The sequence below is a fragment of the Poecilia reticulata genome, chromosome 4 (genome assembly GCF_904066995.2).
Source record: "Poecilia reticulata chromosome 4, P_reticulata-male-v2, whole genome shotgun sequence".
NCBI classification, from domain to species: Eukaryota; Metazoa; Chordata; class Actinopteri; order Cyprinodontiformes; family Poeciliidae; genus Poecilia; species Poecilia reticulata.
The window spans coordinates 17,313,098-17,333,304 of NC_088833.1; the positions used below are offsets into that span (position 1 = coordinate 17,313,098).

At 39.9% G+C, this 20,207-nt stretch overlaps 1 protein-coding gene across 1 annotated transcript; it reads left to right on the forward strand.

The window, feature by feature from the left end:
* Positions 1-116: 116 nt before the first annotated feature.
* sin3b (SIN3 transcription regulator family member B) lies at positions 117-20,175 on the forward strand. Its single transcript, XM_008407917.3, has 19 exons — positions 117-775; positions 3,307-3,413; positions 4,675-4,828; positions 6,040-6,402; positions 6,707-6,862; positions 7,603-7,728; positions 8,008-8,097; positions 8,231-8,349; positions 8,630-8,843; positions 9,004-9,120; positions 9,298-9,536; positions 10,281-10,464; positions 11,212-12,100; positions 14,275-14,444; positions 14,534-14,707; positions 17,513-17,605; positions 17,696-17,790; positions 18,096-18,294; positions 18,955-20,175. Exons 1-19 carry the CDS (start codon positions 665-667, stop codon positions 19,189-19,191), a joined length of 3,837 nt encoding a protein of 1,278 aa, XP_008406139.1. The 5' UTR covers positions 117-664; the 3' UTR covers positions 19,192-20,175.
* Positions 20,176-20,207: the final 32 nt, after the last annotated feature.

Here is a 20,207-nt window from a genome sequence, read left to right on the forward strand (position 1 = left end):
GCTATTTGAATTCGTATTAATTGCATACACATACTCTAATATTGGTGTACCTTGCATGCAGAGCTTCGTTCTTGCAGTTTTATTTCCAATGTGAGTGAGTATGTGGCTGTTATTTTACACGGGGCAACATTGTTCTTTTGTAGCAGTGAAGGGGGAGTGGAGCAATCTGATTCTTGTGAACTCGGCTCCTCCCATCGCTGCGGCTGCGCACTTCAATTTTTCACTCCGTTTTTTTTCTTATTTTTCACTCCTACTCTGGCTTCCGGACGCCAAGATAGACCGCTGCCGCCGAATTTAAAGAGACAGGCGATAGTTATTTTAAATACGTAAAACGACAACCATTGTCTCCGAGCTTACAGACCGACCCTTCGTGCTTTCGTTTGCTTAATTCGACCGTGATGTTCAGTCAAAGTCGCAGCGAGTAGTAGCTTGTCTGTCATCACTCTCCACTCTGCTGGGTTTCCCGTCTTTTTTTTTTGCCTGCTTTTCCCCCCTCTCTGCTCGTCGAGACTGTCCAGCTAGGCAAAGTAGGGTTTGCTCGCTGGCAGGCTGGCTTCCCGACCGAGAAGACGGTTTGTCGCCTAGCCAACAACTGGAGGTAACGCCGAAGCTTCCCTCGCAAGTTGTGGTAGCGGCTCTCGAGCCTCCCTACGCCGGGGATATAATGGCGAAGATTCAGGCGCACAGCACCGCCAAGCAAATAAACCAAATTCAAGACAAGCCTTACGTGATAACACAAAAGCAAGTGCAGCAGCAGCACTTCCAGAAGCTCAAGGTAAGAGGACAACGGACAAGATGAGAGAAAAGTGTCGGTGTCTCAACCATTTTGTTGCTCTGGGTTTACCGTCGAGAGTAGTGAAAGGAACGGTTGGCTAACGGTAGTTAGCTTACTGGGCTAATAATAAAAGTAATTCATCGCTGACTAGCACAAGACTGACATGTAGGTTTAGACGTGGAAGCTGTTTTTCTTCAACAAATGCGTAACTCGCACTCGGGGGACTCAGTTTGTTTTACTTTTTTATTTATTTTTCAGTATTTACGCCATCAGCGGCAGCTGCTGTGAGCAAACATTTAGTCTGAGCTCGGTTGTGGGAAGTTCCTTCTTGTTGGATTTTTTTCAGCCAGCTCGAACAAAGTGGAGGACGTAAGCCAGGCCAGCCAAGAAAAGGCTACTTCGGTTGATTAGCAGCTTCGTTTTCACATGTCTTTGTGGCTGCGGTGTTTTATTAAATCGGTTTGCTCCTGCCGACACAATACAGTTGGCCAGGAACCAGCGGGGACTGAACGCATTGTGTAAATGTGTATGCGGGTGGGTGTAGTTGGTGTTAGGGGACTTATTATGGCTAACATTAGCCGCAATAACCCTCTTTAGACTGTTGGATACAAAGCTTTGCTTTTTATTTCGAGGTAGTTTAGGTTGATCAACGTTGAATAATTTTTTAAAACAAAAAATGCCTTTATTTAACATTAATTAGGTTGGGTTGCAGCTTTTTAACATACTAACTATGCACAAGGTTATTCTGAGTGCATTACAAAAAAATAAGGATTACATTGCTGCTCGAGTTAAGCCATTACATATGACAAATAAAGCAATAAAAAGCATATTTAAAACAAAGCCTTAGTACGCCAGTTTGTAACTATTGTCTTCACAAGAAATTAACAGTAAAACTACAGTATTTTTAGCCTTGATTTTACTTGGATTAAGTAAATGCATGGCCATGTGAGTGATTAGTTTACAAAACCTATTGTAACAAACTATAGATGCATGCATTATAAATCAAGGGTATGATAACAGAAACTGATAAGCATTTTAAGTACAACCACACAAAAAGAAAAAAACAAATGCCATACCAGATGGTTGAGGTATTTTATTTGAATTGCAAATACGTTATAAGGTTATCTTCATTTGTACATTAAACCATGTCTAACCATTTTCAGATATCTAAAAATAATTTTAAAAGTAATGTGTTTTTAAATTGCTGGAAGTAAAGTTTTAAAGTTTTCAGTCAGTTGGAAAGTTTTTTTTTTTCAGTATTTGAATTGTTGGTCACCAAAAGGGATAATTGTCTGACTCTAATTTTTATGTGAAAATAAATAAATGCCTCTAAACTGTTGAGAGAGGTTTCTTTTATCTGTGAAAGTAGTTTATTTAGAAAAACATTGGTAGAGTATTAAAGTTGGCAGCTGGGTTATTCAATTATTTATAACTTTTATTTAGCAGCAACTTGTGCAGGACTTTTGGCTAAATATTGGACCTTTTATCGCCTTTAACACCATAACGAATAAAAGTATGTACATGTTTTGGTTCATCTGAAAAGTATTAATAAAACACTGCTGAGGCCATTATATAATTGTTATTAAGCTACTCTGCACCATTTGCACACAATAGAATTCAAAGTGCAATAGAATTTTAAAAAAAGGAAAGTTTATATTAAATTAACATGATTAGTACTAAATAATAGTTGAGAAAATGCACAAAAGGTGAAAAATGAACAAAGCAAAAAAAATCAGATGGATATTAGAGATTTGTGTTTAAGATCTTTTGCTTGGGTGCAAAAATGGTCTTGATTTTTTTTTTTTTTTACTCTTATTTGATGTTAAATCAAAAATCCAACTGTCAAAGGACCTGCAATACATTCTTCTCTTGTTGCATTTGTTAAAGGAAAACAAAAATCCTAATTGGCTAAAATAAGTGTTGGTACGCAAGAAAAAACCCCAACAGAAACTATAAGCCAGAAAAAGACTGATTGGTGCATCTGTTGTGGAGTCCATGGATCCTGGACGTCTCAGGTTTACAGTGAGGTGGTTTCAGAGGTGAGGAAATGTAAACTGTAAATGCTGTCTCCCTTTGTTAGTTTTAAACCTGGGAATGCTGAGTAAACGCGTCCTGGATGACCTGAGGGACCTCAAAGGGGCATATCCGACTTCTTTCTCAGGATTTTTGATATCAATCCTTAAAGTGCTGTGCTTACTGTGCTCCATTTTCTTTGTGTTGATCAGGATTCTAGCAGAACGATTTTAGATCAGCAGCAGTGAAGAAACTGACTTTATTTGAACCCACTGGAATTAAAGCATTCTCACAACCTTTTTATGGTTTATTTAATAAAAAATGAGGTTTTTGAAATTTAATATGAAAAAGTTTCGTACAGTTTCAAAAAAAAAGTATTAGTTCTGTGCCAATTGTCTGTAACATCGGTCACATTCACTTCACCATTGGCACACATTTATATATTGTGACTATAATTTACACATCTGTTTGAGACCAATTGTGTTTTTCCCCCTTCTGCCTGTTTCTTCTGTATTTAGGTTGAAGATGCCTTGTCATATCTGGACCAAGTCAAAATTCGCTTTGCAAATGACCCTGGCATATATAACAAGTTTTTGGACATCATGAAAGAATTCAAGTCACAGAGGTACCACTGATGATACATCCAAATAGACTAAACTTGTCTATTTTAAGCTTTAAATGTCATGTAGTTAACTTGTAACCAATGCAGTTCTTGTCTCCAATCCTCTATGTCCAAGCAGGACTAACCAGACTGGTTAGGGTTTTTAGTTGACCTCAGCTTCTAGGGACATTGTTACTGTCACCAACTAAACACTTTGGAAATCATTCGTACAAAAAAAAATAAATCTGCAGTATGGACTCCAAGTCTAATCTGCACTGGAAAATTAGCTTCCTCCTTGCCTGACTAGTTTTTCTGTCCATTCTTTGATATTGTCTGTTTGCGAAGGCTTCTTCATATGAAGCATTTATTATTTCCCACAACAGCTGTTTGCAGCAGTCTTTTCAGATGATGTTTAATCCTTAAATCATACCATCTGCTTTTATAAACAACTCAGTGTTGCAAATGACACTCAAACTCTTTTTTTTTTTAAGACGGCATGCATGTTAATCAGAATAATTAATATGAAATACGACTGTCAGCTTTCACGTCTTCCAGCATCTTTCTGGATAACAAAAAGTTTAAAATGAGCTTTAAGGAATCTTAAGTGAAATCAAAAACTCAACGGTTTTGCAGGTAAAACACTAATGTCTGGTTTACATGGCAAGATTTTAAGAGACCCCACACACGACAAAAGATCTTGGGTTTAACAGATTTGGTTGCAAAGTGGGGGATGTTGATCCACATGGCAGGAGCGACACACCTTGCATGAATCGATTTCACTCACCAACATTCAGATTTCTGACGGGAAATCTCGCAAAACGTCTCGAACAAACGCGAGTTCAGAGAAAACAAATATGGAAGAAGCAATGTTTAACAAACTAAAAAAGACATCCCTGATGTCTACTGGTGTGCCATGGCAGGGTTTTAATCTTCTGTACTTCAGTTTCCCCTCCATATTTCCATCACCTTGCTTTCTGATTGACTCCTTGTCACACCCCAATCAGGCCAAGACAATCCAACATGTTGAATATTTCGGTTTTTTAGATCAGAGCAGTCCTGATGTCTTTCAGAGCAGACCAGATCACTCTTACACACCACACACTGCAGTTTTTTTTTTTAGAAAGTACCCTACTCTAATTATGTACCAGTTAATTTTAAAATAGACAATTTATTGTGACTATTTTAAACTAAACTATACTTTTTAGAATCCATTTGTTTTCATGTTTAGGAGAAGCTGGTTATTATTGCCAGCTACATTATCATGTTTGTCTTATTTCTTAAATAGCATCGACACACCGGGGGTTATAAACAGAGTGTCACAACTATTTCATGGGCACCCAGACCTCGTTTTGGGCTTTAATGCCTTCCTGCCACCAGGCTACCGGATAGAGATCCCCAAGAATGGGATGGCTTTCCTTCAGTCACCATTCACTACACAGGTAAGATATCCTTTATCTCCTAAAACCCCAAAGACATTGTATGACTGTAGTTTTGGATCTGTACTCCTCTGTTAAAAGGTCCTAAAAGTCCAGAGAACTTGTATATTTCTGGAAGGATTTGGGTGGGCGTAAGTAGAACTTACAGTAAAATGTACCATGAAACTTTCCTATTTAGGGGATTAAATGGATTACAGGACTGAAGTGCCACCTCTTCCTACCTGTTGGGCACGAGCAAGTTCTGTAAAAGTCAGATGTTCCTAATTGTGTTATATGTGACTCTCATATTCAATGTGTAGCAAACAATTAATGCATGAAAAGCTATTAATTTCAGATGGTTCAGTTTCATCCCTATTGGCTGCCAGAGGGTGGTGCTGAATGTTCCCTTTGCGCAGAAAATAATAAAACCAACAATTGTGACAACAAATTGGAATTCTTATAAGAAATTTATCACAATAAATGATGAATGATGCAATAAATGCCCACCATTACATAGTTGCATACCTAATTATCGTTTTATATTTCTGTGTGCTGAAGCTTTGATTGTACTTACTTTTCTCAGACTCCTAAATAGGCTACATTTTCATTTCAAAACATAAAATAATGAATCTGATATAAACCAAAACCCATTTAAAACATATGAGAAACATTGTTACTGCTGTTCATTTTAACAGTATTAATGTGACATTGACTTATTGAACTTTATATCATGCTATGATGTTATTGTCTCATCAAAAAACATACCTGGAATGTTGCTCTGATTTTTTTTAATGCATGTTTGAGAAATACTTGAATCTCTAGTGGCAATGATAAAAACCTCAGGTTTGTAAAACGCTTGAGGGACCAAAGCACCACCTTCCATGTGCAGCTCTCCCTCAGAGCTTCAGTTACCAAGCCAAACTTACAAAGCACCTCTCCCACTCAGCTCCTTCAAACCAGTAGCAGCAATTAGTAAACACTTTGTGGAACTGAGCATCTGCTGTGCTTTTTGAGCTACTTCTTAGTCCAGCACTCTGATGAAAGTTTGTAAATGCTCAATAGAGGAATGTTGATGTGCTGAATGTCGGAAAGAGCAGCAACCTCTTATGGACACAGAGGCCTAATTTAAAGACGTTAAATTCAAAGTCAAATTTCTTTTTAAGTCATGTTTGATACATACAGCATTTTTATAACAACTGAAGGTGATGATTCATTTCTATTAATCTTTCCTGCAGGTGTCTCCCGGACAGCCGGTGAAGAGTCTGACCACTCCCGCAGTGGCTGCCACCTCAGGGAGTGTCCCCGCTGCACATTCAGAAGCAGGACCAGCCCAGACCAGTGACACCAAGGCGGCCTCATCAGACAACCAATCTTCAACCTCAGCAGGACCCTCAGAGCCTCCCAGCAAACTTACTCTTCCCCTGACGAGCAAAGAGGGCCACAGTCAGGCCACCACCTCGTCTATCTCCCCCCCTGCTTCAGAGACGAGCCCCGTAGAGTTCGACAGTGCCATTAGCTATGTAAACAAGATTAAAAACCGTTTCCTGGACCACCCTGAGATTTATAGAGCCTTCCTAGAAATCCTTCATACATATCAGGTACCAAATATTAAGACATGTTGTGGTTACTGAGTGGCTGTATTTATTATCCTGTCCTTTTCCACCTCACAGATTTCAGCACTTACTGGTTGTTTTAAAACCTGACTACTGTTGCTCTGGTATTTCAGGAATGAATTATGTACTCCATTACTTTGTGTTAATTTTTAAAATGGAGCCAAACATAACGCATTCCAGAAAACACGTCTCTGAAGCACAATAACAGCTACGCAAGTAGTAACCGTGATATGTAGCCGGACTAAAGTGTTAAACTTTCCTCTGGTTCTAATCCTCCAAAACACCACAGAAGGAGCAGCTGGAGGTGAAGGAGAGTCGAGGCGGCCGAGGCAGCAGCGGGATGACTGAAGATGAGGTGTTTTCCAAAGTTGCCAGTCTCTTCAAGGGACAAGAGGACCTACTTGCTGAGTTTGGACAGTTCCTGCCTGATGCCAAGAGATCACTGGTAGGTCTTGCAAAAATGGACACAGATAAATACTAATCCACTGTTGAAGCAGATGGTAGCTTAATATTTTTTGATCATTTTCACTTGTCTTTCCAGCATTATCATAGTTCTTTTCAAGTAATCTAAAAAATGTTGGTAGTTTTAACTTACATTCGTTTTGCTGTTTTTCATTCATTTTTTTCTTTTTAAATTAAAATTTGTTCTTATTGTGTGTGTTGTAGTTCAGGCTAAGGAATTGATTAGTTAATTGGTTACAAAGATATAAAGATTCATGCCCCAACATTCAGCCTTTCCACCAACACTTCAAAGAAAACGTCTCATAAATTTGGCTTATTGTTTGCTTTTGCTACACACGTTCAAGAGTGAATATTTAACAATGTCCACATTAAAAATGGCTTGTAATTGTTGCCTAAAACCTTTGGTCAATAACCGTTAAGCTTCCTGCATGAAACAAAACTGCCAAAGGCAAAAAAGACCAATAAGTCATCAACATTATTTCCTAATGGAGTTAGGCTGTGAAGAAAGTTATGTTTGACTTTATTTAGGTCTTTAAATTTAGATCATAATTGTTTTAAAAAGCTCTTTAAAATGTGTTCAACTTCCCGAAACTGACAGAATCCACTACTTTTTGATCTTTTGCATTTCTTGTATAATGTTGCCTTCTTTTGCACTTGTACTAAATATGTATTGAAGAGTTATGATTGAGCTCCTGGTTCTTGTTTCTGCTCCCTCTCATGTAGTTCACAGGGAGTTCCCTGACTGGAGGGAAAGAGCAGGTGAAAAAGTCAGAGGAAGAAGACCCGATAACCAAACAGAACAAGAAGAGGCCCAGACCATTGCTGATGCATATGTCTCCACTGCTCAAGGTAAACTTTCTGTGCTGATGAAGTTCTCCTAGCGATTCACAAATTAATTGCTTTTTTTAAATCTGTGAATGCTTGAAAAATGTTTTGTTTTACAAAAAATAGCAACACTGAAACTGTAGCTCTAATATTCTTTCCAAAAGGCTGTGTAGCTTTTTATTCTGACAAGTTTGGGAGAATATATTTACAGGTGTATTATACAGAGTTTACAGATGTAACTGAGACGAGTTGAACAAAAAGCAGTAAAATGCATTAAAGTTCAATTGTCTTATTTTTACTCAGAAAAAAATGAAGTATCCCTGCGCCAAAGATCAGTCCTTTGCTTCCGTCGGGAAACATGGTGTCTTAAGAGAATTCTCCTTTTTTGATAAGGTAAGGTACCAGATTTTACAAGTTTTTGTTAAATTTTGCTTTGGTTTTTCTTCTCATGTGGTTGATCGGTTTTGTTTTTTTTATTTATGTATTAATTCTTTAAATTGTTTTTGTTATATCCCCATTTGTTCAGGTTCGTCGCCTGTTTAAAAGCCAGGAGGTGTACGAGAACTTCCTGCGATGCATTGCCTTGTTCAACCAAGAAGTGGTTTCTGGGGCAGAGCTGCTACAACTAGTGACTCCATTCCTGGGGTGAGTGGCTAAAAATATGGATAAATAAAATTGGAAGATAAGAATGATGCCCACTATTCAAGTGTTGATGTAATTTTAAAAATGTAGCCCATTTTTACAACAGGTGCAACTTGGAACTAAACATAATTATATCTATAAATTAATTTTCACACATTCATACTTTTGTAAATTTGCATACATTTAATTTAGAGGACTGTTACGACGATAATTAAAATCCTGTCATATCTAGAATGTTTTCAGTCGTTCATCTGGGCTTCTCTCCATACGTGACATCTTGCAGGAAGTTTCCTGAGCTGTACTCTCAGTTCAAGTCATTTCTGGGGGACAAAGAGCTCTCTCATGCTGTGTCGGGGCTCGCTGATCGTTACATGGAAGGAGGAGGGGGCAGAGAAGTGGATTATGCCTCTTGTAAACGCCTGGGTTCGAGCTACAGAGCATTGCCCAAGACCTATCAGCAGCCAAAATGCAGTGGGCGCACTGCTCTTTGCAAAGAGGTACAATCAGAAGTCCTCATAGTTTTATTCTGTTTTGTTTTGAAAACTTTCTCCCCTCTTCTTTTCTCACATAAAATATTGTAAATTCTGATTAAATACTATTTGCAAGTCCAAATCTTTGATTACTGATTAATAATCTTTTCTATCTGTGCATGTTAAGGTCCTAAATGACACCTGGGTTTCATTCCCCTCCTGGTCGGAGGACTCGACCTTTGTTAGCTCAAAGAAGACTCCGTATGAAGAGCAACTGCATCGCTGTGAGGATGAAAGATTTGAGGTGACCATAATATTTATTGTAAAATGTTTTTTTGTTTTTTTTTAATGGAGCATATGAGTTTGATCTATTTGCAGGTTAGGTCTTTTAAAAGATCTCATTATTAAACTCTATGGTTGCGAAACATGTGACTGTGTCTCATCTAAATGCTCCGTCTGTCACATTTTGTCACACTTGTAGTTGGACGTTGTGCTGGAGACGAATTTGGCCACCATCAGGGTGTTGGAGAGCGTGCAGAAGAAACTGTCTCGCCTGTCACCAGAGGACCAGGAAAGATTCAGATTAGATGACTGCCTGGGTGGCACCTCTGAGGTCATCCAGCGCCGCGCTGTCTATCGTATCTATGGTGACAAGGCCCCTGAGATCATCGAGGGGCTGAAGAAGAGTCCTGCCACCGCTGTGCCTGTGGTGCTTAAGAGGTTTGTCTTTTTATATTCTAACTTCAAGTTTTTTTGTCTTTTTTTTTTTTACTAAAAGTTCAACATCCTCTACAGCAACATGCATTGTTGCTCACATTGTAGGATTGTTATCTATGCTAATGAACATCTCTAAGTTTTACGGTTTGAGATGTTTGTACTACATGCTGTGGGAGCTTGAATCAACTTAAGTGCTGATTTGTAATATTTTTATGTTGGTGCCAAGTAGAACTGTGCAATATCTCAATCACAAAGGACTGCCTATATGAAATATTTGGTAGGATACTATCAGATTATAATGCTGTGCATTATAATAGGCCTGTTGAAAGGACTGCAACTGATTTTAAGCAACACCTGATGTGTATCTTAAGTGGCTGAGATCCTGTAACCTATAGAGCGTGATTGGGACTTAATTATTTTTTATTGGGGGGGAGAAAATGTACATAATTTTTAAAATAATTTTTCTCTTGTAATACATGAAAACAATCAACTACAAAGAATAATGACCAGATGTAAAATGAAATGACTACTTCGGTACCAGACTAGACGGCAGGCTTTAGTCTCTATTGTTTGGTATCAGTATCAGTCTTAGCTCAAAACATCTCTGCATTTGTTCTGCATTCTTGTATGGAGAACTGAAAACCCATAGCAAGAATTTTCCAAATGCTTTAATATCTTTTCGCACACCTAATATTTATTACTGTGTGTTTCATACAATGCATCACTGTTATGTTTTTCACCATTCAGGTTAAAAGCCAAGGAGGAGGAGTGGAGAGAGGCCCAGCAGGGTTTCAACAAGATTTGGAGAGAGCAATATGAGAAAGCCTACCTGAAGTCCCTGGACCACCAAGGAGTGAACTTCAAGCAGAATGACATGAAGGCCCTGCGGTCAAAAAGTCTCCTCAATGAGATTGAAAGCATCTATGATGAGGTAAAACCTCTGAGGTCTTGATAAATGTTTAAAGAAACATCCAACAGACTTGTTCTGTTTACATTTGTTTATTTTAAAGTTGAGCTTTCCCATTAGTTTTTTATTACACATAAGATGAAAAATCATCATTTAGGAAATTGTCACGACACATGTCTTTAATTAAAACCATGGCTCTTGAATGCAGGTGATAATTTCAGATATGAAACTTCACAGCCACGTAACTGAACTTCTTGACAGTTAGAGCAACTTAATAATGAAAAAGGCAAAACTGGACTGTTTGTATTTTCACAATTTTATCATTGTTATAAAACCTGTTATAAACACACTGCAAAAACACAAAGTGTTACAAAGTATTTTTAGTTTCTTGTGCAAATGTGTTTGTACACTTGATATAAGCTAAAACTAACATGCAAGTACATTTTCAGCAAGATAAAGGAGCTTGTTTTAAGTCAATAATGTCTTAATATTAGTAAAGTTGTAGCTCCACTGGCAGATTATATCACTTGGGAATAATGTCTTGTTAGAAGGGAAATAATCTGACAGTGGAACTGGCACTTGTTTGCTTATTTTTAAATCAATATTAAGTAATTATTGACATAAAACAAGCTTCTATGTTGTCCTGAAAGGTCACTTGTAAGTTAGTTTTGCCTTGTTTCAACTGTACTTATTTGTGTACTTTGTTTTTGCAGTGCACCTCTATTATCTTCCTCACTATCTCTTTATTGAACTGTTTTTCATTCATTCCAGCGTCAGGAGCAGAGCACAGAAGAAGGAGGCGTTGGTCATCAGAGCCGTAACGGTTCGGGCTCAGCGTCCCCCAGCGAGCCTCACATGATGTTCACATATGAGGACAAGCAGATCCTGGAAGACGCCGCCTCCCTCATCATCTACCATGTGAAACGGCAGCCCACCATCCACAAGGATGACAAGGACCACATCAAGCGCATCATCCAGCACTTTGTTCCCGACCTCTTCTTCTCTCGCCGCGGTGAGCTCAGTGATACAGAAGAATGGACCGATGAGGAGGCGGAGCCTGACGACGGGGCAGAAAGAGGGGGCGGAGCCTCTGCACCAACGGCAGCAGCTGGAGGAGGAAGTGGCCATCCGAACAGTGCGTCAGGGGGATCAGCAGCATCAACGGCAACAGCCACAGGAAGTCAGCCTCCATTACAGCCAGCTCAGAACCAGAACGAGAACCAGTCCCAACTGCAGCAGCAACTCAACGGTGAGTCCAGGAGGAGGCGCTGCAGCCCATCTCAGCCTACGGACACTGAGCCCTCCAGCACATCCAGTAGCACGAACCAACCTGCAGTGACGACTTCCTCCACCCCTGGCTCTACTCCCATGGAGGCGAGCTCCAGCGCCGTGGGAGAAAAAGTGGACCTCCGCGACCCCGAAGCAGAACACCAGAAGGAGCTGGATGGCGTCTATAACCTCTTCTTTGTAAACAACAACTGGTATTTCTTTTTGCGGCTGCACCAGACTCTGTGTTCGCGGCTGCTGCGGGTTTACCGGCAAGCTGAACGGCAGCTGCTGGAGCACCGAGCGGAGCAGAGCCGGGAGAGGCTGCTGATGGCGGAGGGGAGGAGGGAGAAGGCCTGCGACCTGGCCATGGAGCTCCGCCTCAAACAGCCCAGTAAGTATTTGTCAGTGCAAAGAGGAGGTTAGGACTCCTCTTTGCTGATTTATCAGCACCAATTTCTTTAGTTTTGGGAGATTAATGATCGGCTGATACTTGCATGTGAAGCTGATCTTATCCCCTGATGTTATCTACCTGAGCAAAGGTCTAAAAATCAACCAGTGTCCTTTTCTGCTCCCCTATGAGAGGCTTGACAGTTAGCCCCACCCACCAAGTCATATCTGCACATTCGCCGTTAACAATAGTCACCCCACTGTTACCAACTTAGAAAAAGATACATAATGCCCAACTTATTGGGCAAAATCGGAATCGGCAGGTCGGGCTTTTTAAAGAGCTGTAATCATGGACCGGCCAGAAAACTGCAACCTTGAGTAGGTGTTTCAATTTATTCTTATAAAAGCCTTCATCTAAACAGCATTAGCCACATGTGATGTAAAGAAAATGTGAATCTAATAATCTCTGAATCTAAAGGTAGGTTTGAATCAGATTTCCTGCTGTGCATGTGATCACATGATGGCAGACAATGCAGTCTGGAAATGATTGGGATTTAATTTAAGTCATTTCCAGATCTGAAAGGATGAAAGATCTTTATTCCCAATCTCTAGTACCAGATTATGTATCTTTTTCTGCTATTAAAAATATAAATATGTAAGTATCTGGAAAATAAAAAGACATAATTGAACCTTTCTGTTTGTGCTTTAAAAATTGGTTAAAAAGACTGAAGACTGGGAGTTTATGGCTGAAAAATCATGGATCCTACATAGAGATGCATAAATAACATCGACATCACTCAGTAATTTTTTTACATATCTGTGTCGATACGATAAATAAACTGGGCTGATATTAACAGTAATATTTATGTCACTCTTAATATGGTTGCCTTAGTTTCTGGAGGGAGAGGATGATGGTCATGTGATCTTTGTTTGGTCATGTGACGGTGATGCAGTGCAGGATCAGTGGTTTGGTCATTTTTTTTCAAGGTATCAAATTGTTAGTGAAATATTGCATACAAGAGATATTTTTTTTATTGGTCATAAAGTCAACATTAATATTGAATACCAAAATGTGCTCAAATTGTCCTATTTGTGCATCCCTAATCTTAAAATGTGTGTGGAAGCTGAGAGAAAGTGGTTAGCTGGAGCTTCACACCTGTTCTATTGTTTGGCTTGTTTGTGTTCAGAAAGTGAAAGTCAGACTGCATTTAAATCTGCATTTAATCTGTTAATCATACAAGTTTCAGAATTGCTCATTTGTTGCAGTATTAGTTGAGCAATGTATCTAGTAGTCGCCATTTATAGATCGACTCTTCTCTCTAAATTAATTGAAGTCAAATTATACAGGTGGGGCTGCGTTGACTGTCAGGCGGCCATGACGGGCGATTTGCTTACTCACTTTCACCCTGCTGCAATATTTTGAGAAAAGCAAAACTGTAAGTAGTGATGAGCTGCTAGCAGACCAGGAGGGGAAAATTGTTGCTGGATTAGAGATCTGAAATGGTCTCTGGATGTTTGGAACTGGATCAGATAAGTCAAAGTTTAAAGAGATAACAGAGGTTACTGTTGGTAAATCTGAATCTATAGCTTAACATTTATTACAACTGAGCTAAACACTGGTGCTCTGTCACTCTGGGAACACGCAAAGCTTAAACCTCGCTTCCTGTCCATTAATTTTACATATGATGGTGGACATGGAAGACAATTTAAGTTAAGCTCTTTCCAGCAAAACATTTTTCTTGTTTAATTTGAGGAGTTTTCCAACCATTTCAACTACCTGCTGCCTTTTACTCGAAGCACCAACTCTGTCTGTTCAGTGATTGCAAAAACCTCCCATCTGCTTGCTCTCTACTTTAAGCAAACTGGACAACTAAATATTAGTACTAGTAGAAATCACCTTTTAAGGTTTTTGAAAGGACAAAAGTTAGAGCTGTTTATGAAATGGTGCTTTAAAATAAAGTGTAGTTCCTATAACAGGAAAAAAAACACCCAGTTAAATCTGAAGATCTGTTTTAAAACCGCCCCAGAATAGATTTGCATATCTGTAAATGTCAACCCTACAGAACACACACTGCTCTGGGTTTCAGATACACGCCGACTTCTACCTGGAGGGAAATGACTAAGCTGCTCTTTAACAAAACGGTGTGAAAACCCGTAACATTGCCTCTTTGTCTGCAGGCGAGGTTGAGTTAGAGGAGTACTATCCAGCCTTCCTGGACATGGTGCGCAGTCTCCTGGACGGCAACTTGGACTCCACACAGTATGAAGACACGCTGAGAGAGATGTTCACCATCCACGCCTACATCGGCTTCACCATCGACAAGGTCATCCACAACATCATCCGGCAGGTGATTATGCTTCTTTGCCTCTGTCTTTTAGCTTGGTCTCGTTCCACTTGGAAGCAGTTGTTCTGTAACCCATTCTCCTCTGCCCTCAGCTGCAGCACCTGGTGAGCGACGAAGTGTGTCTGCAGGTGGTGGACCTTTATCTGGCTGAGAGGAAGAGAGGGGCGGCAGGCGGGAACCTGTCCTCCCAGTGCGTCAGAGCAGCTTGGGAGACGAGCTACCAGTGGAAGGCTGAGAGGATCATGGCTGAAGAGAACTGCTTCAAGGTGAGCAGAGTGCTGCTGCAGGTAGAGCTGGATAACCCCGAGTGAAATTAAAGCAGATTAAGTTTACATTAACAGACCTTCTTTACTCAAATACCCATAAATACTGCAACAAACTAAATTCAGAAATGGAGTATGCAATATATTTTCAGTGTAAATAAAGCCGTTTTGTGTATCCCTCAAAAATATTGCATGATCACAGAAATGCCAAAAAATATGTACAAAAATACCAGACAAAGTGAATCATAGCAACGTCATCAACCGGTGTAACGCTGAAATGATGCGGTGAAGCTACCAGTAGCAGGAGAACGGAGCTGCGCCAAAAGCTAACAAACACTGAATAGAAGGAGAGCTGCCATTGATACAGTTGCAGCCAAGCATGGTTTAATGTTACACAATACAGTTTTACCAAGTTGCTCAAAGTCTAAGGTATAAAGTTTACCTTCAACCAAACGCCCCCCAAAGGAATCCCAGTGCCCCCCTTTTGTAAAAATTTCCGCCAGCGCCCCCTGCCGTCCTCTGAAAGCCCCCTGGGGGGGCGGTACCGCCCACGTTGAGAACCGCTATCTTGGATCATCTTCTTCTCCATGTTTGTTGTTGCCCCACATGTACTCTCCAGAGTTTCACCCCTTACCCGTTTGCTGCGTTTTCCAACTGAGTCTAAATCACACACAAGTGAACTCTACATGCACTGTGTGACGCAAAGCCAACTTTTTGTGCATAAATTTGACGGACATCTGTCTTTTTCCAGGCCTAATTCTGATGTCTTCACCCCCTGAAAAGCCTAATTTGCGCCACATCTGTGTGCCACTTATTTTTTCCGATATGCATCTGGTAGTTTTAAAAGCATCTGCAGTCTGAGCGGTCATGTCGCATTTTTTATGAGTTGTACATCATTGATGTGAGACATGCGTCATCCTCAGAAAAAGCCAGAAGCAGCAAATCAGGACATAAACAGTGGCTGAAAATTATAATTATGAACTAATGAAAGAAGTGTGTCAGTGAAGCTCATCGCATCACAATCCCACCACTCCTGGTCCGACTGCACATCCAAACAGACTTCTCTACAGAAGCTCAGTGCTGTGCGAAAGGCCAGCACTGTTGTTTGTGCTTTCTTTTTATTAGCTTCCTTTGTGCTGTTATGATTTGGGGACAATACTGCCAGCTCTGAATAACTTTAAAATTGATCCATAGATGGCAGCATCCATTATTACCTCCATAAACGCCGTGCTACTGTGACGTCAACCGGGATAATTTCAGCAAAAAAATAATTCTGTTGTCCACTGCCTTGTTTTCCGTTTTTGCTTCTGTTGGATTTATGAGTTAACCAAATTAACTGCGTTAACATCCTTAAAGTGTTAACAATCTTATTAATTAATCAAAACTAATGCTGTGAACTCTGGGTCTGAATGACTATATTACCAGTTACATTCATTAATTTAATGTTAAAAATAATAAATGTGTTTCAAATATTTTTCCTGTTTTTTTCTTCCCTCCATTCGTTTCTTTCTTCTTTCTGTTTGTTTTCCTCCCATCTACCTGCCATAAATTAACTATGAGCTTTTAAATAATAAATATACAATAATAAAAATGAGCTCTTGAACAGTATGCAGTGTTATAGATGAGTTGTAACCCTGTTAGTGAACAGCATTTCAGCTGAGACTGTCACGAAGGTTTAAACAGCTCGGAGGTTGTTACCGTCACGGCAGCCGAGCCACCTCTGCAGGAGTAATGCTGCTGTGCACAAATAAAAAAACACATCGTCCAGCAGGGCAACCGGGATGGATGAAGTCCTTACAAAAAGGAGAATTTAACCCTCCTATTATGTTGCGGGTCAAATTGACCCGTTTCAAAGTTTAAAAATATTTTAAAAATAGTTGCAAGTATTTTTATTGCATGAAACTTTTTCTATTTGTCTTAATAGGTGAACTCTACATATAAATTGAAAATTTATTTTACACATTTGCAGCCCCCCCTGCGTCTACTTGTTACATCGATACTGTTCGGGTCAATTTGACCCGGCAGTCAAGTTAAAGTGCAAAAAAAGATTAAAAATGTCCAATTCTGTTTGTTTCCTTACAGCTATGAACCTTATTTCACCACACACACACAAACACAACACAACACACCACACACACACGCAGACACACACAAAAACCCACTTTCTCCCTGCTCTCTTTGCTTCACGATGAACTGCGAGAAAGCAGGTGTTCATACAACTTTTGACGGGAACAGTGGGTAAACTCCACCCACACTGAGTGGACACTCAGTAGAAGTGGAGGGGAACATAAATACTCTCTGCATGATTCATTTATCTTGATTTTAATTGGCGGGTCAATTTGACCCGGAACAGTATGTGTGTCTCAAGTTCAATTATAAAGATCACCCTCTGAAAAATTTTTTTTTATGTAATATAATCAATTTCAAGGAAATTATTGTTTTTTTGTGTCTAGGTTTTTTTCAGTGGACATAACAAATGTAAATCCCATTTTTTATGTCCAAATGAGTAATTGAGTAAGTTGTTGTCATTAATCCTTAATTTCTGAGAAATAAAAAACATAATTGCACAAATTTTGATTGAGATGGTTAGTATTAGAGTTAATAATCAGATAAAGAAATGTTTTGGAGGAATTTTTTGGTTCCTGACACTATTGCAGGAACCAAAACTCTCCCCGGGTCAAATTGACCCATGAACATTATTGCTGTACCTCAGAAACGAACATAATAGGAGGGTTAAATGTTAAAGTTTACTAAAGTATTTTTTGAATCGTCTTCTTACTCAGATTGATATTCTTTTGTTTTCCTCAGGTCATGTTTATCCAAAATAAAGGTCAGGTGACGATGACCCTCGAGCTGCTGGACACCGAGGAAGCTCAGGCTGACGATCCGTTAGATGTTCAGGTAGCCATGCTAATGGATAAACATGTTTACCCACAGAAGAACAATCCATCTGAAGTTAATGATTAAACATGTGACTCTTGTTTCCATCAGTGCCTGTCGAGCTACATGGAGCAGTTTGTTGGGACAGAGTCCAGTCTGTGCTCTCAGGCAGAAGGTTACTTCTTCAAACCTGTGTTCCTGCCAAGGTAGGAGCTCCAGAAAAGCACAGGATGTGTTTATGTAGCATATATAAAGTATTATCTTACTTTATATATACTATCAGGAATCTACAGGTTTTTATCTTACAATTTGGCTGGGAAGCATCAAAACTCTCAGATTCGTGTATTTGGATTTAAGAGTCTGATTTAGATTAAGAACCTGAAAATAAAATGTAACTGATGCAACACTGTGAAAGTTTGAGTGATTGAACAGTTGTGTGAACAGTGAGCGTTATACAAACCAACACTTTTTTTTTTTTTTAAAGTCTTCATCAATGTGTTTTGTTGGAAAGGAACCTGCGGCGTTTCCGGCGCTGGCAGGTGCGGCAGGTGGAGGCGATGCGCTGCAGGAGAGAGTGGCACCGGCAGCTGGCCGTGGAGAACGCCGGCAGTCTGGAGTGTCGGTTCAAACTCAACACTCACAAAATGGTGTTTGTCATGAACTCCGAGGACTACATGTACCGCCGCGGCGCGCTGGTAAAGGCCAGGAAGGTAGGCGCTGCTCCTCACCTTACATACCGCAGACATCTAAATTGCACAGACATGCTGAAGACACTTTGACCTGACTCAGCTGCACAGATTGGTTCTCCTGAAAGGTCCCACCCACTTGCTAGAAGATGTCTTTGTTAAGATGTCAGAATACTTCATTTGAGATTCAACTGTTGGTTTTTCCATTCTGCTGAAGTACTTCCTGCTTACATTAGTTGGTTATAATATGATTGGCCCAAAAGTTTAAGCAAAACTTTTGGAAGATCTCTTATTTAGAAACTGTAAAGATGTTCCTTGGTAAACTTTTTTTTACCTTTTATCATCTAATGTCATTCCCTCATCAAAAACATCCCTGGTAAAAAGGTTGTTAAAGGCTAATGGAGGAGGGATGTTGTGACGACTTCTTGAAGGCGGAGTTTCAGAAAGAGCAGGAGTTTTTAAAGAAACAGAGACCCAATTTTAAGGCTTTATATGATGATGTCCAATTTCTTCCACATCATATTTGATATATGTGGCATGTTTTTTTTTTAACAAGTGAAGGTAACACCGTTACTTGATTATGCTGTAAAACACACAATACTGCGACTTTAAAAAATGAGTAGAAGCTGTGGAGGTTTGACCTGAACACTGAAGGACGCTGACCGTCTTCCCGCTTTCCTACAGTCGCAGCACCAAGTCGCAGCGTGCCAACACGAACGCTTCGACAAGTGGCACCAAAGCTGGCTGGCCAATCACGTCCCGGCCTTGGCCGAGCGTTCGGTGCAGAACTGGCTGATGGGCGAGGAGGAGGAGGACTTCATACCCTGCAAGACCACCTGCCTGTCCACCGAGCTGAAAGGACAGGCGGTCAACAGATACCAGGTTCATTACAGCAGTAGCAAAGCCCCGTCCTCGCCGTGAAGATCAGCAGGCAGCCAGCCGCGCCCTCACAGGTAAATGCATGGACTTACAGGACATCTGCACACTAAACAGACATGAACAGCTACAGTCCCATTTCTCCGCCTCCCTCCCACATGTTCACTCATGGATGAATAAAACTGGCAGAAACACTGCGAGTCGGTGAGTGAGCGTGCAGAGCGAGGACGAGGACCAACAGACTGAAGTAATCAATGAAAGCAAACGGTTTCTGACTGATGCGATCGGTCGGACGCAACTGCACAAACAGAGCTCATCTGCAGCAGATCTATCATCCCGGCTCTAGAGTTAACAGGACTGATGGTTGATCAGCCGAGAGATCATGGAGTTTGTTTCAGAAATGTGAATGTCTTCTTCCTTTTTTTTTTTTTTTTTTTTTTTTTTAATGTTGAGTGTAGTTTTTAGCTTCTGAAGCCAGAGAGCCTTCTGCCTGTTGGTTGATTCATGCGTGTTTATATGGAGAGATAATGGTAAATGTTTGTGTGTATGTGTATCCTGCTCTCTACATTTTGTCTGTGAGTCCAGAACAGGCTTTATAACTATAGTATCTACATTATTACTGTATGTGCATATATACAGGGATCCTGTATTTTTATATATGCATCTACACAAGTCGATACATCAGAAGATCATGTGATTCCTGAAAGTATTTGTTGTCAGCCAACCTTGATGTTCGTGCTCTTTTTTTTTTTTTTTTTTTTTTTTTTTTTGTATTCTTCTTTTTTGTGTTGTAGCTAAATGAGTTATCACCGGGGCAACAAGGAGTGCTTAAATTTAATGGGTTTAATATTAATGAAACAGTCAAATTATGTACTATCCATGATTTCACAAAACATTTCTTTTGCATTGTTCTCTTTTGCATACTGACATTGAAAATAAAAGCAAAGTATCATCAGTGTTAAAAAGAATGTATAATGTTTATCTTGTATCAGTTATCAGATAATAAACAACCTAGTTGTGACCTTCTTAGACTTGGACTGACGGGTTGTTTGTTGCTCCAG

What these genes read in the sequence shown, in the direction of transcription:
- sin3b (XM_008407917.3), top strand. Translation starts at nt 665, where the DNA reads ATGGCGAAGATTCAGGCGCACAGCACCGCCAAGCAAATAAACCAAATT. An exon ending in GTGCCTGTGGTGCTTAAGAG is followed by an intron (nt 9,537 to 10,280) that starts GTTTGTCTTTTT and finishes TTCACCATTCAG; the next exon opens with GTTAAAAGCCAAGGAGGAGG. An exon ending in TCCACAACATCATCCGGCAG is followed by an intron (nt 14,445 to 14,533) that starts GTGATTATGCTT and finishes CTCTGCCCTCAG; the next exon opens with CTGCAGCACCTGGTGAGCGA.